At 53.6% G+C, this 24,773-nt stretch overlaps 2 protein-coding genes across 6 annotated transcripts in view; one reads left to right on the top strand and one right to left on the bottom strand.

Moving 5' to 3' along the window:
• Positions 1-24,773, top strand: part of COL5A3 (collagen type V alpha 3 chain) — a 74,621-nt gene that overhangs the window by 29,585 nt on the left and 20,263 nt on the right. The window contains exons 2-28 of one of the 5 annotated variants that reach the window (XM_074338208.2): positions 8,892-9,147; positions 13,050-13,208; positions 13,304-13,493; positions 13,574-13,730; positions 14,464-14,568; positions 14,902-15,054; positions 16,770-16,895; positions 17,002-17,145; positions 18,325-18,372; positions 18,445-18,486; positions 18,802-18,864; positions 19,351-19,425; positions 19,504-19,587; positions 19,761-19,817; positions 19,906-19,959; positions 20,156-20,209; positions 20,767-20,820; positions 20,903-20,956; positions 21,156-21,209; positions 21,578-21,622; positions 21,731-21,784; positions 21,966-22,010; positions 22,155-22,208; positions 22,362-22,406; positions 23,339-23,392; positions 23,496-23,540; positions 23,684-23,737. In XM_074338208.2, coding sequence (XP_074194309.2) covers positions 9,078-9,147; positions 13,050-13,208; positions 13,304-13,493; positions 13,574-13,730; positions 14,464-14,568; positions 14,902-15,054; positions 16,770-16,895; positions 17,002-17,145; positions 18,325-18,372; positions 18,445-18,486; positions 18,802-18,864; positions 19,351-19,425; positions 19,504-19,587; positions 19,761-19,817; positions 19,906-19,959; positions 20,156-20,209; positions 20,767-20,820; positions 20,903-20,956; positions 21,156-21,209; positions 21,578-21,622; positions 21,731-21,784; positions 21,966-22,010; positions 22,155-22,208; positions 22,362-22,406; positions 23,339-23,392; positions 23,496-23,540; positions 23,684-23,737 — 2,139 coding nt within the window. In that variant the 5' untranslated portion in view covers positions 8,892-9,077. Of the gene's footprint in view, positions 1-8,891; positions 9,148-13,049; positions 13,209-13,303; positions 13,494-13,573; positions 13,731-14,463; positions 14,569-14,901; positions 15,055-16,769; positions 16,896-16,998; positions 17,146-18,324; positions 18,487-18,801; positions 18,865-19,350; positions 19,426-19,503; positions 19,588-19,760; positions 19,818-19,905; positions 19,960-20,155; positions 20,210-20,766; positions 20,821-20,902; positions 20,957-21,155; positions 21,210-21,577; positions 21,623-21,730; positions 21,785-21,965; positions 22,011-22,154; positions 22,209-22,361; positions 22,407-23,338; positions 23,393-23,495; positions 23,541-23,683; positions 23,738-24,773 lie in introns of all 5 variants that reach the window. The other 4 variants (XM_088792483.1, XM_074338206.2, XM_074338207.2 and 1 more) reach the window with 4 other exon arrangements.
• RDH8 (retinol dehydrogenase 8) lies at positions 1,919-7,299 on the bottom strand. Its single transcript, XM_019744958.3, has 6 exons — positions 7,197-7,299; positions 4,679-4,840; positions 3,891-4,070; positions 2,661-2,754; positions 2,247-2,430; positions 1,919-2,140 (listed from the first exon to the last, which is right to left on the bottom strand). The coding sequence occupies exons 1-6, from the start codon at positions 7,297-7,299 to the stop codon at positions 1,919-1,921; spliced, it is 945 nt and encodes a 314-aa protein (XP_019600517.3).

Raw genomic sequence — 24,773 nt, 5'->3', positions numbered from 1 at the left:
GTAGTAAACGGCCATCAACTGTGATTGGATCAGCTGTGGCTAGTTGGCCGTCAGCTGTACCCAGTGAGCCATTGGCCACTAATATAAGTGCTGTAGCTACGCTAGCAGCAAATGGGGGCTAGCAAGGGCAGATTGTGGATTATGGATTCCAGAGAGGCGGATGCTGCCAGAGAGAATATAGTGGTATGACTCCCCCATCTATGTCTCCGTGGGTGTTCCTTTTTGGCCTCACCATGTCCTGCGTCCTTATGCAGGGAGCGGGACCAGAGACCCTGCATGATACCCTGCATGACAGTCCATTTGCTTCCGAATTCTCCAGAGGAGGGCCAAGAAACTTGAGGCCACTGTCTTGGGGGCTCAGGTGGGACCCCTATTACTTTTTAAATAATTTTATTTGGGGTAAAAATGTACATAACATGAATTTACTACCTTAACCGTTTTAAGTGTATAGTTCGTTAGTGTTAAGTATATTCACATTGTTGTGAAATTGTCACCACCATGTATCTCCAGAGCTCTTCATCTTGCAAAATTGAAATTCTGTCTCTGTTAAACACTAACTCCCCATTCCTCCCTCCCACAGTCCCTGTGACCCACCATTTTACTTTTTGTCCCTATGAATTTGCCTGTTTTAGGGAACTCATATGAACAGAATCACACAGTATTTATCAGTGTCTGGTTTATTTCACTGAGCATGATGTCCTCAGGTTCACCCATGGTGTAGCAGGTGTCAGAAGTTTCTTTCTTTTTCTTTTTTTAAACTTTTATTTATTTTAAGTGTGGTTTTCCAGGACCCATCAGCTCCAAGTCAAGTAGTTGTTTCAATCTAGTTGTGGAGGGCGCAGCTCACAGTGGCCCGTGTGGGGATCGAACTGGCAGCCTTGTTAAGGGCACCGCGCTCTAACCAACTGAGCTAACCGGCCGCCCCAGAACTTCCTTTCATTTTAAGTCTGAATAACAATTCATTGTATGGAAGGGCCACATTTTGTTTATCTAGTCATTCATTGATGAACACTTGAGTTGCGTCTACCTCTTGGCTATTTTAATCATGCTGCTATGAACATGGGTGTGCAAATTAATCTCTTCGAGACCCTGTTTTCCATTCTTTTGGATAATACCCAGAAATGGGATTGCTGGGTCATATCACAATTCTGTTTCATTTTTCGAAGAACCGCCATACTGTTGTCCATAGAGGCAAAAGCATTTTGCATTCCCACTAACAATGCACATGGGTTCCAATTTCTCTACATCCTTGCCAACACTTCTTGTTTTTCTTCCTTTTTCTTTTTGGTAGTAGCGTTCTCATGGGTATGAGGTGGACCCTACTACTTTTTAATTTCTTATTTAGACAAGAGAAATTGAGCTTCAGTAAATAGTTAATATAGCAACTGTTAGTGGTTACACATCCATATTTTATGAAAAACATGTGTGCCTTGCTGGAGTCTGCACCAACACATTCAACTAATGGAGTGAGTATGTGACCAGAAAAGTCCAGAGACCCCTAGTCAACCCCGCTCTATGCTTGTGCGGGAGGGGGATGGAGGTGTTTGCATCATACCTGTATTCCCAGGCCCAAGATAATGAAGTCCTGAGGTTGAATCAGACAATCTGTCTCACCCTCCAATGTCCATGGACAATGCACCTTCCTCCGGGAAGCCTCCCTTGCCTTCCCAGACACAGCACCAGCAACTTGCTCTGGATCCTCAGCCCAGGGTCCTAGATTCCCTCTCTCTGCCCCAGCCCTGACCTGGGAGGAGTCTGTGCCTGGAGGCTAAGCATCGCTCAGGCACAGAGTAGTTCAGGCAGAGTTTGCTGAACGAATGAATGGATGGATGAATGAATGAATAGTCTGTAGGGCCTCTGAGATGGGTGTGGACTGAAGAGGTCTGGCTGTCCAGGGGTGGGGAGGATTGGGCAAGGCTCACCGGGGCTGTACCCTGGTACACGTAGGGAGGCAGCGACAGGCCAGACAGCGGAGGACAAGGTTGAGGAGGCGTGGCCAGCGGAAGAGCAGGCGGTGGGCGGTTCTCACATACAGGCTGCCAGAGGGGTTCACGGCTTTGAGCGCAGTCAGCAGATAGTAGCGGGTGTTGGTCTGTTGTCGTAGGGGTGGTCTGGCTGAGCTGATGACCTTGACAATAACCTGTGGGGTAGAGTCCTGAACTCTGGGACCCAGGGATGGGAGTTCTGCTGGGAGGGCTCCCCTACATACCTGAGCCGTGTCTTGGGGTTCTGGGTCCCCCACTCACCTGGGCCACATCCTGTGGGCTCTGTCCCACAGAGCGAAAGAGCTCCCTGGAAACTGGGAGGTAGAGATCCCGGAAGTAGTGCAGGGTGTCAGGGTCAGTGCCTGGGAACTCGGCCGTGGACACCTGCTCCAGGAGCTTTCCTTCAAAGTCAGTGGCCACTGGGCCGGGTTCCACCAGGGAGATGCTGGGAACAGGGACGAGGTACGGGGTCTGGTGTCCCAAACCAGTCACAGCCCCATTTTGCCCATTACATTCCTCTTTCCTTTTCACGCCCCCCATTTCTCTCATTTTATTTCATCCCTTCCTATTCTCCCATCCCCTCCATGACCCCCATTTCCTTGTCTGCCCCAGCACTGCCTCCATTCCCCCGTCTCTGTCTCCGTTTCCCCCTCACGGCCCAAATGCCTGCCTCACAAGATGTTGAACTGGAGCAGCTGGACGGCCAGACTCTCGAAGAATCCTTCCAGGGCAAACTTGGAGGCTGCATAGACGTCATTGAACACAACACCTAAGAGGATTGGAGGAAGGCAGACCTATTGGGGGTCTGAGTGATGGGCTTTGGGAGTCCGGATGGATGGGGTTTTTGGGAGGCTGAGCAAAGGAAGGGGGTTTGAAGATCGGAATGGGGGGATACATAGGGTCAACGTGATGGGTGTATGGTATTGTGTGATGGGAGCATAGAGGGGCAGGATGAGGGTCTTTGGGGTGCCAGGTGCCACCTCTTCCCAGCAGTGCTCCATCTGCTCTCAGCCCAGGAAACCCCTGTTTTCCCCTATCCTCTAAACCCCTGGGCCACTTGGGCATGGGATCCCCAGGGTCCTAAAGGCAAGTCCGTTTATCTGGGTCTGTATCAGTCCTGCTGAGCCGTGAATGTGGCCCTGGAGGTCAGGGGAGCAGCTGGGTGGGGGGCCAAAGGAAGGGCTGAGTAAACGCAGCTTCTCCACGGCAGGAAAATTAATAGGGTGGATTCCTTAGGGGAGTGCTGGGAAGGGGGGCAGGTCTGAGGAAATACTCATGGGCAGGAAGGAGTCTAGAGGGGTTCAAGAAGGAGAGACCCGGTGGCCGCTTAGCCCAGTTGGTTACAGCGTGGTGCTAATAACACCAAGGTAGCCGGTAGCCGATTCAATACCCACATGGGCTACTGTGAGCTGCGCCCTCCTTAAAAAGAAAAAAAGAAGAAGAAGGAGAGACCCAGGAGCATGGATGGCAAGTTGGTGGTTTCTATAGTAGGCCAATAGCAGACATCACTAGTCAATCACTGCTCTCTTTTCTGTGGAACCTCAGAGTCACAAATCTAGACATCTCTGGGGTCTGGCAGGGGTGTTTGTCAAGGAGGAGTCTCAGGAGGGGTTCTGATGGTTCCTTTGGGTCTTGGGGGATGGTTGGGAGAGATTTTTGTAGGTATCCAGAAGTGAGGTTGATACTGGGATGTAGATGGCCATTGGCAGCATCTGTACCACCACTGCCTACACTTGCACCATGGCAGACATGGTTAACCTATCCCAGAACTTTCCCTTCTGAGCTTCAGAATCCTTCTCAATACATGCTCATTTGGAATATGAGCTAGAACCTATTTGCCATCCTTCCAGCCTGGGGAGGGTCAGACACTGGGAGGATTCCCGGGTGTGGATCCCCAGGACTTACCCTGCAGCCCCATGACGCTGCTGACCACCACAATGTGGCCCTGCTGCCTTCTCTTCATTCCAGGAAGCACAGCTTTGACCAGACGGACAGCTCCAAAAAAGTTGGTATCAAAGACATTCTGCATGGTAGCCAGGTTGAGCCCCTCCAGGGGCCCCACCAGGCCCACTCCAGCATTATTCACTAATGGGGAGATGCTGAGGGTTACTTTGAAATCTCCCCAACCCTTCTGGTGTCACTCCTTCAGGGATACTCCCTGAATCACCTCACCCACCCACCCACCGACCCACTCCAAATCCAGGGCCAGTCCAGGATATCTTGGGTGGATAAATGTGGAGTCGTGATGATCTTCACATATAATTCAGCATTTGTTATAGAGGCTCCTGATCCCTGGATGGGGGAAGGGCTGCTGGGAACAGCCTCCCCTGTCATGCATGAGCAATTCAGCTCTGACCCCAAATTGCACCAGAACAGCCACATCCACCCTCCTTAGAAGGCCATTAAGGGACCATGCGTTGCCTTTTCATCATGCTCCCTTTCCCAAATGACTCATCAAAGTAATTTTCCCAACCACGTATCGTTTCCTCCATATGTGAGAAGTTCTCTTCAGTAAAATACACCTGACCCCAGGTCTTAGTTTATTTCTTATATCCCTAATAAACTGTCTAGGGTCAGAGGATGCTGGGGAAGCAAGAGAGCTGGTGCCCAGACATGGGAGGACCTTGTTGTAATGAGGCTCTGTACTTAGGCCAGAGATGGGCAGAGTGACTCCAGGGGCTGCTCAGTCTCACCCAGCACATCCACTTCTCCTCCCTGGATACAGCTGAGACATTGGGCCACTGACTCATCGCTGCACACGTCCAGCTGGGCCACAGTGAGGGTCTGACCCAGAGCTTCTCCGGCAGCTGCCTCCAGTGTCCCCTTCTTTCCCAGGTCTCTCATGGTGGCCACCACTGGGGACAGAGAGCTGGGTTGGGGCAGGCACTAGCTCCTTTCCCCTATGTGTGGACTTGCATTTTCTATGATCTCATATGAGCAGTCACGGAGGGATAGAGACCCACAGGTTTACATTCACTACACATCCACAAATGCACACTTGTGTACACATCTTTACATGTTTATTTATCCATCCATCCATCCAACACATTTATTGAGCATCTACTACATACCACGTCCTATTCTAGGTGCTGAGGCTATTACATGAAGTAAAATAAAGTCCCTGCCTTTATGGAATTCATAGTCCAGTAGGATAGACAATAAAATAAATATGGAACAGATTTCCTTGAGAAAAGAAATGCATATACCCCTAGGGTCAATATATGTGCCTATGTGCACATGTAAGTATGAATAGCCACATTTACAACATCAACATATGTCCCAGTTTATTGAACACCTACTATGTGCCAGACACTATGCTAAAACACTGTTAAAAGCACTGTCACTAATCCTCACAAGAACCCTATGATTAGGTGACTGACTTATTTTCCAAAGATGGCCACAACATCTTTCATCACATACACTCTTCCAGAACTCTTCTCTCCCGTCAAGGCATGAAATCTCATTCCCCTCTCCTTGAATTTTGTGACTACCTGGGAACTAACAGAATATGGTGAAAGTGACGTTGTGTAGCTCCTGAGATGAGGCCAGAAAAGGTGCTGTACTTTCTGCCTTGTTTGTTGGCACACTCACTCTTGAAGCCTTCAGTCACTGTTAGCAGCCCAGCTGTCCTGAGGCCACCACACTGGGAGGAAGCTCAAGCTAGCCCAGATACAGAAACCATAGAGAGATTACTGGAAGGGAGGGAGACGTCTGCCCAGGCTCTGACATGTTCCAGCCTCCTTTGTTCTAGTTGTAGCCTCTGACCCTGAGTCAGAACCATCCAGCTTAGCCCTTCCAACTTCATGACATTTGTAAACTGTGAGAGGTAAATGATTATAGTTGTTTTACACCATAAATTTTAGGGGTTATTCAGCAATAGTAACCACAACAGATAGGTAAAGTTATCCCCATTATACAGATTAACAGACTAAGGCTCAGCAAGTTGATGTTCCCTGCCTGTCCCACCCCTAGTGTTAGAACTGAGATTTGAACCTGGGTCTGTCAGAGTGCTGAGCTCACATACCTGTATACATGTCTGTAACTCCCCCATGTGTGTATCCACAATCACACATGCACACTGCTAGGGGGCATTTGCATATTGTCTGTGGGTCTGTGTGACTCATGGGTGCTGCCCAGATGAATGGGGTCACATGCATCTACACACAGTATAGTGACAAGTGTGGGTCCAGGGGTTAGGCTGTTTGAGTTCAAATCCAGGCTGTGCCACACTTTCCAGCTGGGTGACCTTGGGCAAGAGCCTTTGGCAATCTGTGCCTCAGTTTCCGTTTTTTTCTAAGAAGGGGAAAATGACAGCGGCCAACCCATAGAGTTTTTGTGGAGATTAAATATCTTATTAGATGCAAAACACAGCAGGGTACATTGTAAGCACTCGACAAACACCATCCTGTAGCAGTTTTATATACTCATCTGCCTGCCACGGGACACACACCACACAATGACTTCCCTGCATACTGGCACTCAGACTGTCGTATTCAAAGCTGTGCTTGTCTTTAAGACAAGGCAGAGGGCTGGGAAAAGCAGCTCTGCCAACTGGGACAATGCCCTCACCCCTGCAGCTTCCTCTGAAGTAGCAGCCCTTTGCCCACTTGGACGCCAGCCTGCTCTGAGTCAGAGGTCTCTGTGGGTGGGGTGCAAATTGGGGCAACTGACTCCAGAATTGCAGGAGGCTAAGTCCCTAGCCTAGAGGCCCCCCTTATGCTGCCAAGGTCAGATTCACTTAAGAGGTTTATCTTGGAGCAGTAATCTGGGACGGGGTGGGGGAGCAGGTCCTGAGGGAATGCCTAAGTGAAACCCCCTTGACCAGCCTTTCTAAAATTATCACCCACCCCCACCCCTTACCATGTTTCCCCTTGCTTTGTTTTGCTTCTTAGCACTAGATATATTATAACATTTTAAAATCTGTTTATTGTCTGTCCCTCCCCTCCCTCACTACACCACTAATCGGGCCAGAGATTTTGGTCTATTTTGTTCACAGCGGTAATTCCAGCACCTCGAACAGTGCCTGGTACCCAGTAAATGCTCAAAAAATATTCATTAGGTGAGGAGATGATTCATGAGGAGAGGTGGGGAGGGGGTCTCCATGGGTGTCCTCCCCAAGCAGCTGGAAGGGAAGGGCTAGTGGAATGAGGGTGAGGGTCCTGGAGGCCATTCCTACCCCTGCCCCTCTCAGCCCTGCCCGGGCCCCCTTACCCTGGTAGCGCTGCCTGGAGTCACGAGCCAGCTGCACTGCAAGCTCCAGGCCAATTCCTGACGAGCAGCCTGAGATCAGCACAGTCCGGGGACAGTCGGCCATGTTGATCCTTCCCTGGACCTGTGACCTCTGCTGGCCAGCACCTACCCCCCACCCCATCTTCCTAAACACCCTCCAACTGATCCCCCACAGGGTGAAGGGATCTTATGAGCTCCTGATTCGGAACTGACCCTGGACCGGCAGCTGGGGAGAATTCCTTAACCTCAGTATACCCCTTTCCTTTATCTCTCAAAAGTTTCTTCTCCTCACTGCTACACTTATGACTGGGGACTTTTTATTATGATTGTAAATTATTCAGGGCTGGGGGCAGTTTTAGGGAGCGTGAGGAATTAGCAGGGGCATTCTCTTGCTGTCTCTATTCTGAGCAAAGAATCTCCGATTAGAGGGAGAGATGGTGACAGAGAGCATGGTCCCAGACCGGTCCTTTCAAATGTGCACAGAAACGTCAGAAGATGGGGTTAGATATCGTAGGAACGTCCCAGCAAGGCAGGGCACAAACTCTGTGAGAGTCTTTTAGCTGCAGAAGTCTTCGCCTCAGATGTCTCTGGGGAGGGAGGAGGAGCAGCTTGGGGAGATTCCCTCTGCTCCTCCACCCCGGGGGCGCCCTTCTCCTTCTCAGGCCAGATGGGGCCCCACCCCTCCTCTCCAGGGACACAGAGACTCTTTGTCTGAGAAGCCCGAGGCTGGGAGGGAGGCACTGCTGGCTTCTCCCTCTTCCCCAGCGGGGGCAGTTCAGGGCCCAGGATACTCCCCTTGGGTTCCTCCCTGTGGAAGCTTTCTCAGATCCTGCGTGTCTTAACTCGTTCAATTGCCCAGACAGCTCCACCTGGTGCTCTAGGGCCTCTTCACACTGGCGGGTCCGAGTGGGGTGAGGGAGGCTCTGTCTCACCCCAGGAACAGCAGGGATCCTCCCATCCCTGCAGCAGTGGCCCGCTTTGGGGTAGGGCCAGACTCTCCCATTTAATGGGGGCATGTGTAAGGAATTGGGATTGGGGCTGGGGCATCCATTTGGAGAACTGAGTTGGGAGAGGAGGGCAAGGGATGGAGGTGGGACTCTTTATTTAAAGATTAAGAGTTTAGGGGAAATCAAGAAAGGTATTTGGGAATCTGTGGTGAGGGTTTGGGGAGGGGGCCAGGATATTCAATTCTGGAATTTGGGTGGAGAGATGAAAGTTTAGGGCAAATCTGGGAACCCCATTTTGTAACCTGGGGTGAGGTGGGAAGAGGATTCCTTATGTAGAGACCCGAAGGGAAAGCGTTGGGCTGAGGCTGCTAAGTCTTACATGGGGCAAAACGACTGGGGTAAGGCAGGTGGGCGAGAGTTTGGTGTGAGGCTGGGATGCCATTTGGGAGCCTTTGGTAACACAGAAAAGATTTGCTATAAGGTAGTACCCCCTAAGTCCAGGGTCTGGATGGAATAAGGTTTGAATAAGGCTAAGATTTCCTTTGAGGGGGCTTGTTAGGAGGAAAGGGTTTGGGGGTAAGCCTGGGACCCCGAATTCTAGGGCTGGGTGGGAGTGATCCTCTTCCTCCAGGGTGGGGTGGGGCAAGTAGGGCCCAGCTCCCCGCCCAGGGCTCCACCCCTATCTGACCAATCAGCGCTCAACACAAACTTTCCCAACTTCCCCCACCAGCTGTCAGCCATCCCCCTTCCCGCGAGTCCCGCCTGGCCAGGCGCTGGATCGCAGGGCGACGCCAGGGCGGGGTCTCGAGCAGTCTCCTGCTGATCCCGAGTGAAGCCGGCCGCCGAGAGCGCGTACACCCAGCCGGTTGCCGCGCCCCGCAGACGCCCCTCCGCCTTGCGTGTGGGCCCGGCCGGAATGGGCCAGCCGTGGGCCGGCCTCTGCCTGCTCCTGGCCTGGCTGCAGCTTCTGCCCCGGACAAGGGCCGGTGAGCCGGGAGGGAAGAGATAGGACCCGGAGTGCAGGATCCAACGAGGTCCCAAAATACGGGGTGGAGTCCGGAATGGGGGGCATGCGCATTGCGCGTGGCTACCGTGTGCGAGTGTCCGACTCTGGGCAATTTGTGGGTGTGACAGCTGGGAGGCGGGGAAACGTGTAATCGTGTTTAGTGGTGGGTGCGTGGGAATTAATGCAATTTGTGTGTGTGTGTGTGTGTGTGTGTGTGTGTAGCAATGTGTGTCTGACCATTTGGAGTGAAATTGTGTGTATTCTTGAGTGTGAGAGTTGACGATGATTGTATATGTATGGGTGACGGGTGACCCCTGGGTGAGTGTGTGATTGTCAGTTGTGGGTGTGCAAGTGTGTCCGTGTGCGGTGGAGGCGGATTTTGAGAATAATCGTGTGTGTGTTATGCGTTATGACTGTGTGTGTCTGGGTGACCCAGTGAGGGGTGCGGTGGTGATTTGGGGTGTGTAAATAACTGTCAATGAAGACACGAGTGGATGTTTCTGAGGGTGATGGTGAGTGGGACAAGTATGGGAGGGGGTTAATCGGGGTTTAGGCTTTGCATTGCGTGTCCCCAAGAGGCTTTACCCCACTTTCCCTTTTCCTCCTCTGCCCCAATTGGCGCGCGCCCACTTCCTCAGTCCCCACCCTTTACCCTCCCCCCACCCCTAGCTCCCCAGAGCCGGAATCAGCACCATGGACAGGGCCTCCGGAGGGCCTTGGTGAGGGGCGAAGCAAGGCGGGGCGCAGGGCGGGGCGGGGCGGAGCGCTGGCGGGGGCTGGAGTGGAAGTTGTTCCCTGAAGCTGAGCGAGCTTTGGGTGTTTTTCGGAGGAATTTCTCAGGCACCTCCCCCCCAGGGGTCCCGGGGGGCCCCTGGATGGGTGAGTCAGCGCTGACGCACGCCCAGCTGCGCGGATCTGGCTGGACGCAGCGCCCCGCCCGCAGGGTGCCGGGTGCGGGGCACCCAGGGTTTGGGAAGGTCATGGTCCCTGAAGTAGTGATGGAGATGTCTTTGGCCTGAGAGACCCCAGGCCAGGCCCTATCGGAAGTCCCTCCGTAAGGTGAACTCAGCCCCCAACACACACACACACACACACACACACACACACACACACACACAACATTCACACCGTTTTCTCACTGTCTCTGAAGTCCAGGGAGGTGCCTGCTTCCGTGGATAACCCCACATTGGCCTGTGCCCCATTCTCACGCTCACACATCCACACAGCCGTGCAATCTCAGGCAATCATTCGGAATACAAGCCCTCTGGGACACCAGGAATGTTAAACACCGGTGCCCACGCCCAGGCAATCCCATCAACCACCCGCCACACGGTCATGGCTTTTGTCACCCTCCTACGCTTTCAAACTCTCACACATGCTTCCACTGGCATCCGAACAACACAGTGACATGCACAACAAGTCACCCACTCGCCGACTTGGCCACACTCTCACATATAACCACTCCCCCATCTCCAGTCTGAACTATTACAATCGCAGACTTACCTGCGTGACTTCACTGCCAGAACGCTGACTCACGCGAACACACAGCCACAAGTCAAACCTACTCTTTCCATCATAGGCCAAATACTCACACTTATTGACACACCACAGATCACACATTCAGCCATTCCCTGGTCCAGATAGAGTCACACACATGCACAGTGTCATGCACGTGCATGGTATTACATATACACATTTGCACAGGCACTCACACCTATGCTCCCTTACACTTCTGAAGGAATCCCAGCCATGTTGCACCCTGGTCCCTGCCTGCCTGCCTCCACAACCCAGATCCCGCTCAACCTCACAAGGGAGAGACTGGGGGAAAGTCCTTGACAGACTCTCACCCCCTGATTTTTGCAGGCAGGACTCAATGCCTCTTGTGTGTCTCCTTGTCAAGAAGCCAGCCATGAAAAGAAAAGGAAGTCAGTTTCTGAAAGGTCATTGCAGAAGGCACACAAGATTGAAACAGGAGACATTTGGATTAGATGCTGGGAAGGACTCTTTAAGTGTGAATGAACAGTTGCTCGAGGCGAGACCCTTTCCCACTGCGTAGAGACTGGGGTCTGGGAGAGAGGAGAGCCTGGGAGAGCCACGCTGAGTAGGGTCATGAATCTCAGCCTTCCCCTGGGCCCTCGCCTGGAGAGAGAGCAGCTGGGATGGTCAGTCCATGGGGAAGTGACCCTTGTGGTCAGCAGAGCCTGGGAGCCCAGAGCTTACCCTAGGGGGCTGTGACCCAAATACCTCTTAATGACAGCCCAGCCACAGAACAAGCAATTAGAGATGGGGCTGGTGATGGCAGCAGGGTTGTGGGGGCACCTGGAGAGAGAGAGACTGACATGGGGAGAGTAGTCCACACACAGAGATACAGAGAGATAGGCACTGAGAAAGATATGCAGAGAGAGACAGATGGGAGAACAAATGAATACAGAGAGGGAGGGAGGGATGGGAGGGAAGGAGAGAGGGAGAGGAACAGAGAGAGAGACAGAGAGAGAGAGAGAGAGAGAGAGAGAGAGAGAAACTAGACAGAAAGTGGGACAGAGAGAGGGTGGGGAGGGGGAGAGAAGAAAGAAAGCAGAATGAGCTTGGGGGCAAGAGAGCTGAGGCTGGAATAGGGCTCTGTGGGGTCTAGAGAAGGAGGAGTCTGACCCAGGAGCTGGGTTGGCGGTCCCTCATCCAAACCTCTATCTCCCCCTAGTCTAGCCCCCTCCCCTGGATCCCAACGGTGAGATCAGCAGAGCCACCCCCAGGGTGAGGTCATGGGCAGATTTGACAGAATCTGGCTCCTGCCGAGAGGTTGGGTCAGGGGTCAGTGGGACAGTTTGCTGGGGGGGAGGGGCGATCAGGCAGGGGCTGTGGACCCAGGGCAGCCCCACCCATTCCTGCCCAAGCCATGTGGTTCCACTTAGCCCTGGCTGGGCTGCGTGGGGTGGGGCTGGTAGGAGAGCCTGGCTTAGGATCTCGTTGGGCCAGACCACTCCCCTCATTTGCTGGGATGAGAGGGAGAGGGTCAGAGGGAGGCAGTTAGGAGGTTGTCAGAGAAAGGGGGTCTTAAGGAGGAAGTCAGAGAGGGAGATGATGAGGAGGTCGCAGGTCAGATAGCGGAGACTGGGGTAGGCAGAGGGAGAAGGCCAGAGGAGGGAGTCAGAGAAGTGAGAGGAGGGAGATCAGAGAGTGGCGAGTACGAGGGAGGAGGTTAGGGTCAGGCCAAGGAAGGAGGTCAGAGGGGACGGAGGACAGAGAAGTCAGTGGGGATGGTCAGAGAAAGAGTAGTCAGCAGAAGAGATCTGAAGTGGCCGTGGTGGAAGGGAAGAGGTTATGGGTGAAGGTGGTCAAGGAGGAAGTCAGAAGGAGAAGTCAGAGGAGGTGGCGGTCAGAGGGAGGAGGTCGCTGGTGATGATGGTCAAAGGAAGCAGTTCAGAGGAGGTGGTGGTCAAAGAAAGGACGTGGGGGAGAATGTACAAGGAGCCCCTCCTCTCCAAGTGGGTTTCCCTTGGCAAGGGGGCTTCAGGCCGGGGAAGCAGCCCCAGGGAGCTGGTGCGGGGGAGTACAGAGAGGGGGACAGTCTGGCTCTGGGGCTCAGGCCAGGAAGCTTTGATTCATCCCAGAACTAGGTCAGTGTTTTTTTTTTTTTTCTCACCAAAACCAAGAGGAAAAAACAAAAAAACAAAAAAACCCCAAAACCCCCAACAAAACAGGAGTCAACAGGCTAATGAGGCCGGAAGAGCTGTGGGGTAATAAAGGGAGGGGGTGCAGGTCCCAGATCTGCTTCTTTACCCCGACCCACAAACACAGTGTGGGGGCTGAGTTCCCAAACCTGAGCCACTCATGTGGAGTCCCGGCCTTGTTCTAACTGCCCTGTACCCTGGCTTCTTTCTGCAGATACTGTGGACGTGCTGAAGGTGCTGGGCATGAGGGGGGGCCAGGCTGGCGTCCCTGAGGGGCCTGGCCTCTGCCCCCAGAGGGCCCCAGAAGGTGACCGGGCATTCAGGGTGGGCAAGGCCAGCACACTAGGCGTCCCCACATGGAAGCTCTTTCCAGGTGAGTCAGGGCAGGAGGGGCTGGGGCAGTCGTCCCAGGGGCACAGGTCTTTGCCAGGTCATCTGAGCTGCCCTCTACCTTTGTCCCCCCATCAGAGGGACTCTTTCCTGAGAACTTCTCCGTGCTCATCACTCTGCGGGGACAGCCAGCCAATCAGTCTGTCCTTTTATCCATTTATGATGAACTTGGTGCCCGGCAGCTGGGCCTGGCGCTGGGGCCAGCTCTGCGCCTCCTAGGTGACCCATTCCGCCCCCTCCCCCAGCAGGTCAACCTCATGGATGGCAGGTAAGTATAGGGAGAGTGGGGGGGGGTGTCTAAGGAAGGGTGGGGTGAGAAGCACGCCCACTGAGGCAGTTTCCCTGCAGGTGGCATCGTATGGCAGTCAGTGTGGATGGCGGCACGGTGACCCTGGTGGCGGACTGTGAACCTCAGCCCCCCACATTGGGCCATGGGCCTCGATTCATCAGTACAGCTGGACTCACTGTGCTGGGGACCCAGGACCTGGGGGAGGAGACTTTTGAGGTAGGGCTTCAGTGATAGGGGAAACTGAGGCAGAAGGCAGGAGCAAGTTTTATCCACAGCCTGATCTGGAGAAGAGATTGGAGAAGGGAGATGTCCAGCTCCCACCTAGCACCCGGAGAGGAGGGGCCCCGTGCCCCATCGTGCTTCTTTGCGGTGTGTGACTGTGAGATTATAGAGCCACGAAACGATTTGTGACGGCATGTACTTGGCTTGTGGTGGGAGGATGAGATTGTGATGCGTGACCTCACCTGTTGTGTGTGATAGGACGCAGGGCCGTTGTGCTGGTGGGTGCTGGCAAGGCATGTAGTATGGCTGTGTGACAGGTGTGTTTTTGGTGTGGTGACTGTGGCTGGTGACTGCTGTGTGTGATTGTGGTGCATGTCACCTCCAGGAGGCCAGTGACCTCCTCCATCTTGTTCTGCTCCTTCTCCGCAGTGCCTTGGAGGGCACCTGGCACACAGTAGGTGTCACTGTGTGCCTGCGAGTGAAGGAACAAATATGCCTCTGATGGAACGGATGTTGTGGGGTGTGGTTTGTGGTTGTGATTTGCTGTGACCCTGATAGAATCTTCTTTCTCTGTTTTGAGGGACAGAGTGATCGCGGGGGCTGTGGTGGGACCCCCCTCTCCTTATACTTAGGGTACTCTGGGTGGAGAAACACCAAGCCTCAGTGTTCAGAATGGGGGTCGGAGTCAGCCTGTGGCCCCCTCCCCTGACCCCCACTCTCTCTCCAGGGAGATATTCAGGAGCTGATGATAAGTCCAGACCCTCAGGCTGCCTTCCAGGCCTGCGACCAGTATCTTCCTGGCTGTGACCACCTGGACCCTACACCTGCAGGGGTGAGTGAGACGCTTGTCCTGACGTCACAGGCTGTCATCCCCGGCTCCAGGCCTCAGGAATAAAGACACTCTGATCCTCATCCATGGGGCTGAGTGACCCCTGCCCTCGAACAGATCATAGATAGGCATGAGTGACCTTGACCTCAGGTCACATAACTGAATGACCCTTGGCCTCAGATCATATGATTGACCTTGACCCATGCTCACAAGGCTGGGTAAGCCCTGGCTTCAAAATGCAGGGCCCATGGATCATGTGCCAGCACGGTCCCAGGTGATCTGAGTGATGGGGCCTCCACTGAGGGCCTCTGGGACTGATTGGGGTACTCATCCCAGGTCCCCCAGGGTGAGCCAGAATCCCCTCCCCCTCGACGGAAGGGGAAAGGAAAAGGGAAGAAAAAAGGGCGAGGTCGTAAGGGGAAGGGCAGGAAGAAGAAGAACAAGGAGGCTTTGATGGTGGCTCCATCTCTTGGCTCTCTGGAGAACCAGGTAAGTGACCTGTGGGATCTCACCTCTGCTCTTTGACTGTCTGACTTCTGGTCTCTGATCCCCACTGACCACTGTCACCTCATTCAAGGTCTCTGCTTCTAGTCTCCAATCCCTGACCTTTGACTTCTCTTAGCTGACTGATGACTGGGGGGCGGGCAGCGGGGCTGGTCCTGTCTTCTGAGCTCTTGCACCTCTGTCCCCCAACCTCCAGTTCTGGGGTTCCAGAGGGAGGGGACACACCCAGAGGAGTACCTTATTATTAGAGGGCTCCTGATGAGGGGGGCTGCTTAAGGGCAGCTGGGGTGAATGATTAGTTAGTGTATCATTGCTTGGGGTTGACTGTTTGGGGTCATTGGTGGGGTTATTGGGGAGTCATTAATTGGAACTGGAGGGCACGATTTGACCTCCCTGATAGAGATTGCTGGTCGGGGTTGGGAGGGGTCACTGTAGGGAGATACTGATTGACCTCAATGTTTGGGGGTTTCCTATTGGGGTCACTGTTGCCGGACATTGATAGAGGCCACTGTTGGTGTTATTGGTATCACTAGTTTGGGGTTCATGGGTGGGGGTCATTGTTGGGGGTCATTACTTGAGCAGGTCATCCGTGGGAGATCACTGATTGGAAGGCCTAGTTGGAGGAGTGACTTTCTGGGGTTCATATTATTTGGGAAGTCACTGATGGGTCATCGGCTAGTGGAATCACTGTTTGGTGTTGGGGGGTTCATTGTTTGGGAAGCACTATTTGGGCTCATTATTTATTGTTGGAAAATCCCTGGTTGGGGGAATCATTGATTAGGGGTCACTGATGGGGCTTATTAGTTGGGGCATCACTAGTCAGTGCTTATTGTGGGGGTGTCACCATTTGGGGTCATTGGTTGTGGAGATCACTGAATGGGAGAGTAACTGGTTGGAGTCATTGATCGAGTCACTAATTGGGGGGCCACTGACAGGTCACTGGTTATAGGAATAACTGGTGGGGGGCCAATGATGGGGGTTATTTGTTGGGGGTCATTGGTTAGGTCTCTTAGTAAAGATCACGACTCAGGGGTCACAGATGGGGGTCATTTGTTGGTGCGTCACTGGGGAGGGGTCGCTAGTGAAGGCCATTGGCTGGGTTCCTTGGTTAGGTGGGGTCACTGGTTGCATTACATTTGCTCTCAGTATCAGTGGGAGAAAGAGGTTTTTATTTCAGACACAGAGCAAGGACAGCAGGAGCAGCCTACCCCTCTCCTTTCCCATCCCAGCCCCTCACCTGGATCCCCACTGCCTTCTTTGTGCTCTTGACCCAGTTCCTCTGCAGCTGTCCAGGCCAGGAGGAGCTACCACTCCCTCTGACTGTGGCCTGGCTGGCTGACCGCTGAGCTCTGCTTTGGGAGAGGACATGTGGGATAGGCTTCCGGGAGCCTGGCCCTGAGTGCTGGACCTTGAACCTGACCACTGGGCTCTGGAGCCAGCCCCACGCTGCCGTCCAGGCCTCCCAGCCCCCCTCCTCCTCCATACAAGAGGGTGCCCTGCTGGTTGTCCTGGTGCAGCCGGCACAGCTTTGCTTCTAGGGGCCAGCCCCCTCCCCACATCATTCTGCTGTGTTTTGGGACTCCTTCTACATCCCCTTCCCCAGACTGGGTGCTGGGGTGAAGGGCCTCGCTCCTCTTTTGCCTCCCTTTTGTCTTGATTGGCCTGACCCCAGACCTGATACTCCCTCGTCCCTTCTCCAGACCTCCCCTGACACCCCCAAAACAGAGACACCAGCTCCGACTCTGCCTCCGCCTTGGTCATCACCTCCCACAGCCTTGGTCATCACCACTACTGTGACTATTGATCGCAATGTCACTGTCCTAGAGGTTGGTGGGAAATGGATGGGGCTGGAAGGGAAGGGCCCTGGGCAGTGGCGCTGGCAGACAGCGAGGAGGTCGGGGGCAAACTGGTCTGTCCCGATGTTCTCGGAAGGGGCTGGACCCAGGCAGTGGAATCGAACTGGGAACCCTGGAGACCGAGTTAGCCATAGAGGATGAGGAAGGAGGTGGCCCCACCATGGGCCCTGACTTCCGAGCAGCAGAACAGTCATCGCGGGCTCAGTTCCAGATCTTTCCTGTGAGTCTGGGTGGCTGAGTAGGGGGAGGGCCTCCTGCCTGGAGCCACACATGGCTACATTCTTTCTTTCTCTCTCTCTCTCTCTCTCTCTCTCTCTCTCTCTCTCTCTCTCTCTCTCTCTTTCGCCTTCTTTTTATTTTGCCTAGAACGCCTTCCCACCCCCAGTGCAGTTGATAAATATTTATGGATAGACACTGTGCTAATGTGACAGGCATTGTGCTAATAGACGATTCTGTGGGTAGTATGATTCATTCGACTTGTAGTCTAAGCCCGATGAGAAGCCACATGGGAGATGGAACGGGATCTGGAGTTTTAAAAACTCCTCTGGCTGCTGAACAGCATATGGCCTGTAGGGGGAGCCAGAGTGGCAGCCAGGAAACCGGGAGTCTCTGCAACAGAGAGGGTGGTGACCCGGATGAGGGCAGTGGAGATGGGGGTAGAGAAAAGTGGACAGATTTGGGCCATGCACCATTTTGGTCTTGCTGGTGCAGGTGAAGAAAGATACAAAGGATGACTGGGTCGATGCCTGATGGGACCATGGAGTAAGATGGGGAAGTCTGAGGGAGGAGGGTGTGGAAAGTGTCAGGCGTCTCATTTGGATGTGCTAAATTGGCCACCCCTGCTTGGCATCCAAATGGAGATGTTAAGTGGGTGATTGGTTAGAAGAGTTCAAGGAACATGGTCTAGGCTGGCGGTACAGACTTGGAATTCATCAACAGAGAGATGCTATCTTTGGCCAAGGAATTAGGTGAAATTGCTTTGGAAAATAATGCAGATAGAAAACGGAGCCCAGGTTGTAACCTTGGCGTTGGAGCGGGGATGAGGGGAAGAATTCTAACTAACTTACCTGAGTGCCTGTTATGTGCCAAACATTGTTGTAACTTATTCATATTTTCATGGGACATATACAATCACATATACACCCCGAGAAGCTGCATAAGTTGCCCAATAGCACCCTAGAGTTGGTGCTGTTTACCTTGACACAGCATGGCCAGGCTGCAGCTGGAAGCTGAGCTGCTCAAAACTTATTGGTTGAAGAAAGGACAGCAAAGGCAGCTCAAAGGATGGACTTTAAGTGCGTGTGTGTGTGTGTGTGAGATGAGTGTGAGATCAGTTAACTGGCAGTTCTGTGTCTCAGTTTCGGGGCTCATGTCTCTTTTCTCTCCACTGTCATCCCAGGGCGCTGGGGAGAAGGGGGAAAAAGGAGAACCCGCAATGATTGAACAGGTGAGGGGCCTGGGCTGGGAGGAAGTACTGGGATCTGGGCTAGAATGGGGGTCACACTTATTTCTCCTTCAGGGACAGCAGTTTGAGGGACCTCCAGGAGCCCCAGGAGCCCGAGTGAGTCATGGCTGCATTTCCCTCTTCCTGTTTTTCTTTTCCAGTTGGGGTGTTTAAGCCCCTGGGATGAGGCATTGAGTTGTAATATTGCCAGGTCGTTTGAAGACTATTGGACATTTGAGGCTTAAAGGATGAGTCAAAATAGGAATTGGGGTACAGAGGGGTTTGATGTGGGTCAGCATAGTATTAGGGGACCAGGAATGGCTCAGTGGTGGGTGGGGAGGTCAGCATGGGATCAGGGTCAAGAGTGGGCCAGAAGCCAGCCTGGCTCAAGCCTTGCCCTTCTCATGACCTCCATTCCTCTGTCCTCAACAGGGGGTGGTTGGACCCTCAGGCCCTCCTGGACCCCCAGGATTCCCTGGGGACCCTGGTCTACTGGTAAGAGACTCCTCCAGGGCATATCCTTCTGGGGAGTGAGGGTTCAGGCTGCGGAGCTGAGGTTGGGAGTAGGAATGTCTATACCATCCTGGAGCTGGCACTGACCCATCCTGCTCGTCTTTGTCCCCATTGGTGAATTGTCACTCTGGCTCCCCTTCTGTCGCTGGGCGCCTGTCTCCTGCTTTTCTCCCTCTGTCTGTCTCTGTCTCTGAATGTCTTTCATCTCTGTTTTTCTCCCTATGTATCTGTGTCTCTGTTTCTTTATCTCTCGTCTGTCGGTCTCTCTCTCTGTCTCGGTCTCTGCCACTTTTTATGACTCTCTCTCCCTGCCTCCATCTCTCTGTCTCTGCCTCATCTTTGTCTCCTCGCCTCCCTCTTTCCATTTCTCTGTCTCTGCCTCTCTCTGTCTTTCTTCCCTCTCCTCCTTCACCTCTCTGACCTCCATCTCTCTGTGCCCCCCTGCCTCTCTGTTTCTCTCTCTCTCAGGGCCCTGCTGGCCTCCCAGGAATCCCTGGCATTGATGGGATCCGGGGCCTCCCAGGCACTGTGATCATGATGCCGGTAAGAAGAAGACGGGGGCACAGCCTTGTGGGGGGGAGCCTCTCTTTGGGGCTCCCCTCACTACCAGTTGTCTCCTAGTTCCAGTTTGCAAGTGGCTCCTTCAAAGGACCCCCAGTCTCCTTCCAGCAGGCCCAGGCTCAGGCAGTGCTGCAACAGGCTCAGGTTCGTGGAGGACAATCGGACCCGGCAGGGGGCTGTGGGAGGACATCGGGAGATGAGGGATCACAAAGGGCTCATCAGGACACAGACAAGTATTTGTCTTCTGAAGGTTCCTTTGGGGGGGTGTTGGGGGCCTCGTGGGAGCCCTGAGGCTCTGTCGCCCTCTGTCTTTCCAGCTCTCTATGAAAGGCCCCCCTGGCCCGGTGGGGCTCACTGGGCGCCCAGGCCCTGTGGTGAGTAAGGAGGCGTCATGGAGGAGGGAGATCCATCAGTGGAGAGGGGGACCTACTCTAATCGCGTTACCCCATCTCTTCTTCCAAGGGTCTTCCTGGATATCCAGGTCTGAAAGGAGAGATGGGAGACATGGGGCCACAGGTGAGACTGGTGGAGGTGGGGACAGGATTGCATGGGAAGGGTCTTCCCCCAGGGCTATGGGGTAAAGTGCTAGTTGTGGAAAATGACCAAGGGGCTGGGGATATGCTCGCAATTACCGCCCTTCCTAGGGAATGATTTAAATCAGTCCTTCCTCCTCCTTGTTCTTCTTTACACCCCCCTTTTCTTTTGCTTCCAGGGTCCCCGAGGCCTTCAGGGACCTGTCGGGCCCCCTGGCCGAGAGGGCAAGATGGTGAGTGACTCGTAGGTTCTCAGGTCAGCCCTTATCCATCACTCAATACCGAACAGGAGCCTCGGCTTTGTGCCACAGGGTCTGCTGGTGTCATTGGTGGGATAAGAGCAGAGGACAGAGAATGGAAGCTCCCCTGAGTATGTGACCAAAGAATCGGGCCAGGTCACAGAGTCAGGGAGGACTTGCCGGAGGGAATGGGGCTTGAGCTGAGATCTAAGGCAACAGGCAAGGAAGTGCGTTCCAAGTAGATGGAGCAGCATGTGCAAAAGAGCAGCCTGGCTCATTGGGACCGATGACAGCCAAGGTAGTTCCAGACAGTTTGAGGTGCCGTGAGAAATGTGCAGCAGGGCAGTTCGTGGAGACTGAAGATGAGGGTTCTGTGATGATGGTGACTTGGGTTAGTGAAAGGGCAATGGCTAAAAAGAATGATGGATGGGTTTGAGGTATATGTGGAAGGTTCAATTCATACACAAAGAAGCCCCCAGCACAAGACTCCGCGTGAGGACGGTGCTCCATGAATGGTGGTCAGTATCTTGATGATGTCACCTCCCCCACAGGGCCGCTCTGGAGCAGATGGGGCTCGGGGCCTCCCAGGGGACACGGGACCTAAGGTAGGTGATGGGACCAGGACTGGGACTTGGAGGGACCGTCAGGGTCAGGGATTCAAGGCTCAGCAGGTGTCTCTTTGTGTAGGGTGATCGGGGCTTTGACGGGCTGCCAGGGCTGCCTGGTGAGAAGGGCCACAGGGTGAGTGTGTGAGGCCCCTCCCCACGCCCACGCGCCCTTCTGGTATTCACGACCGCCCCCCACCCCCCGTTATCAGAGTCTCTAGCCCTGCGTGGGCGTCCTCTCCCTTCATGCCCTGTCTCCTTTCCTGGGGGGGGGCGTGGGGACTGGTCTCCACCTGACCTTTCCATTCTGAGCTCCCTTCTGTTCCTCACTGCAGGGTGACTTTGGCCACGTTGGGCAGCCTGGTCCCCCAGGAGAAGATGGTGCGAAGGTAAGTTTGGAAGAGAGTTAGAGGATAGTTTGGAAGCTGGAAAGCCAGAATGAGAGTCAGAGAGGAGTAGAGTATCCGGGAGACAGAATGAGGGGTGACGGACTGCCCTGGATGGACAGGAGGCCCCTGTGAGGCTCAGAGAGACAGACTGAGAGCTGGGGGTGAGCACAGGAGTTAGGAGGGAAGATTTAGGATGGCAGGTCCAGGTGTAGGGTCAGGGACCTGAATCAAACCACATGTACTCGGTCAGCTAGACCCTGCCACATGCTCTGACTCTGGGATCCCCTGGAAAGGGCTGCCCACATGAGGGAAGGTGGGTCTCTGAGGGTCGTACTCCCCCCTTCCCAAATGATGATGCTTTCCCACAGGGAGCAAAGGGACCTCCGGGGCCCACTGGCCAGGCTGGGGAGCCGGTGAGTACCAGGGACCCCTGAACCCCTTGCCTGGTCCAAGGGACAGAAGTCAGGACTCATGCGGCCTCCGAGCAGTGATGCTGGAATGATGTTCCTACTTCCTTGCAGGGCCCCAGAGGACTGATAGGCTCTAGAGGCTCCCCTGGGCCCCTGGGATTCCCGGTGAGAATGTCAACGTCTCTCCACATCTCTGCCTGTCTTCTCGCCGTTCTCCTCTGCATGTCCACACCTGTTGCCTGAGTTCTTCTCTGCCCACTCACCTTTCCACCTGTACCTCGCAGTGTCTCAGACACAGGCTCCTGTGCGTGTGTCTGCCCTGGTCTCACAGCGTCTCCTCCCCCAGGGTGCAGTTGGAATTGATGGTGCTCCAGGTGCCAAAGGAAATGTGGTACGTGCTTCTGACACTCCTACCCCATGACCATCCATGTCCTTGTCTGCAAGTACTTCCATGACCCCCCCCCCATTTCGACTTCACTGACACCTCAAATCCTTAGCCCCTTCCAGCTTCACAGAATCCCCGCTCTCTCCCCAGGGTCCTCCAGGAGAACCAGGCCCCCCAGGACAGCAGGGAAATCCTGGGTCTCAGGTTTGAGCTATCTTTCCCAATAATGTGGGGTGGTGATGGTCACCCAAGGTCGTAGACCACCCCCAGCCTCCTCAACCACAGCATTCACCACCCCTTTCTCATGTCTTCCTTTGCTCTCTCTCTCTCTCTCTCTCTCTCTTTTTATGTCCCCAGGGTCTCCCTGGCCCCCAGGGACCCATTGGCATTCCTGGGGAGAAGGTGAGTGATAGTTCTATCTGCCCACCCCACAATGTCTTCTTGTTTCAACTCTGTTAGCAGGAAAAGCGTCCCTCAGGGCCCCTTTTGTTAGCCCTGGGTAATGATAAATTGCAACATTCCCTAAGCAAGCCCAGAGTTACAAAGTGTCATTGTTAGGGAAGGGTAGCTTGGGGGAAATTGAAAGCCATCAAAGCTAGATCACAGAAAGCGGTATTGTCAGGATACAGGGGAACCCTCAGAAGCCAGTCATAGAAAATATTACCAAGACTCATGGGTCAGGAAAGCCCTTTCTCCGGTGTTCCATGGTGTCAGCTTTGTTCTGCACATGTTTCCATCTCCCCTGCAGACAGGCTTCTTTCTGCACATATCTTAGTCTGTCCTTACCCCAGTTTTCATTTCTACATGATTTTGTGCTGCTTTGTCATTATTTCAGTCACCCAGCTCCTTATCACTTTATAGTTTCTTTACCCAAATCCATGTGATCATAATTTTTATCAGATAAATTTTAGGAGAGAATCTGATTGGCTTAGCTGGGCCAAGGTCCCTGCCTCTGGGCCTGTTAACTGTTTGCAGGACATAGGGGGTCACCTCATACCTGCCAAGGCCCACCCTTCTTCAGATGGACCTATGGGTGGGAGGTACGTCTAAAGAAAGCAGTGTGGCTGGGGAGCCCCCACCCCAACGTGTCCCTCGCACTGTTTAAACATTCCTTGTGTAAACCCTCCCAGAGGTGGAGGATTTCTGGGGTTCAGAGACAGGACGGGCTTGGCCAGGGTCACACAGAAAGTCTGGGCAGAGCTGGGGGTAGATGTCCTGGCCCATGGGATCTGCTTGTTGTGTAACTTTGCTGTAGCTGCTAGTCTGAGTAGGGCTCTTCCTGGTGGAGTACCAGCTCTGAGACGCTCTGTCTCCTTCTCCTCATTATCTTTCAGGGTCCCCCTGGAAACCCAGGAATTCCAGGCCTCACAGGTTCTGATGGCCCTCCGGTGAGAATTGGGAGCTGGAAGAAGGAGGAAGAAGAAAGGGGAGGGTTTGGGAATTTGGATGGTATATGTAGGTCTCTGACAACTTAGAATGTTTTCCCCCCAGGGACACCCAGGCCATGAGGGCCCCACAGGAGAGAAAGGGGCCCAGGTAAGTGACCAAGAGAGAGGCTGGTTTGGGGATGAGGGTCGGTAGGCAGGGCCGGAGTCTGGGGCTAATGAGGAGAGAGCCGAGGGCACTGAAGACATGGAAGGGGGAAGAACAGGATGGCACTAATCTTATCTTCATCTCAGGGTCTACCAGGGTCGGCAGGCCCTTTGGGCTATCCTGGACCTCGGGGTGTGAAGGTAGGTGATACCTGGGGCCTACAGGTAGGGACGATTCATCAGCACTGGCGACGGCAAACGAGCTCCATCAGAAACATCTGCATGTGTGATGAGAGGAATCCGTCTGCCAGGCAAGGTGTAGGGGAGCAGGGTTAGGGTCTGAGAAGCAATATATAGACGTATGTGTGTTACTTGGACCTGAACAGCCTGAGCACAGCATTGCAGTGTAGTCGCCGCCTTGCAGCAAACAGTTCAGCCCATTGGAGGCTGAACCCATTTCACTGTGAGCACATATGCCACATCCAAGCCCAGGCCAGAACTTTGTACTCAAGCAGAGGGTTATTGTAAAGCACCAGCCCAGAGCCGAACAACCTACAACAGCCATGTGGGGGCAAGCCGAGAGCCACACTGTGGCTAAATAAAGGTGCACTGTTGACCAAGGGACATCAGAATTCACAGCTACATGGTCTCTGAGCCCAGTTACATTGTAGCCAAGTACAAGTACACATTACCTGTGGTCTAAGAACAGTTTGGTGGTAGCCAAGAGCCTGGCTCTTCACATTTTTGCATTGTAGGCAAGCTCGGTTACCTTATAACCTGGAAGGCGGCTATATTGTAGGTAACTAAACTCAGTTCCATTGTAGCCAAGCATAGTTTCATATAGAAGACTTATAGAGCTGAGTCTAGTTACATTGTAGCCAGAGACTAATTATTGCCAAGGTCAGTTACATTATGGTCAATTGAATTGTCATGCTATTGTCAAAACACATAGATGGTATCCTAGTGTAATTTCATTGTAGTTTCTGAGCTCAGTTACACTGTAGCCAAGTACAGCTTTCCTTGGGACCCAGGCCCAGAGTTTGGTATGAGCAGCATCTGGGCTTGCACTGAGCAATCTCCCTGTAGCCAAGCACAGACTTGCCTTGTTGCCAGACACAGAGTCACATTGTGGCCAGCACAATGGGGAACATTCCTTTGCCTTTAGAGGAAGGCCGGTGCCTGGAACGTTCATCATCTTTCTCCTGCCAGAAGGAACTGTGGACACAGTGTCCCGGGA

Source organism: Rhinolophus sinicus, chromosome 15, assembly GCF_057876585.1.
Source record: "Rhinolophus sinicus isolate RSI-liver-muscle chromosome 15, RSI-T2T, whole genome shotgun sequence".
In the NCBI taxonomy this organism is placed as follows: domain Eukaryota; kingdom Metazoa; phylum Chordata; class Mammalia; order Chiroptera; family Rhinolophidae; genus Rhinolophus; species Rhinolophus sinicus.
Note: the sequence above shows the minus strand (reverse complement) of the source record. Positions and strands in the feature narration are given on the sequence as shown.

Excerpts from the sequence above, each read along its gene's own strand:
- RDH8 (XM_019744958.3), bottom strand. The coding sequence starts at position 7,299 with ATGGCCGACTGTCCCCGGACTGTGCTGATCTCAGGCTGCTCGTCAGGA. Across the intron at positions 2,431-2,660 it reads CTGCTCCAGTTCAACATCTT|CATCTCCCTGGTGGAACCCG; the intron begins GTGAGGCAGGCA and ends CCCTGTTCCCAG. Across the intron at positions 2,141-2,246 it reads GCCCACAGGATGTGGCCCAG|GTTATTGTCAAGGTCATCAG; the intron begins GTGAGTGGGGGA and ends TCTACCCCACAG.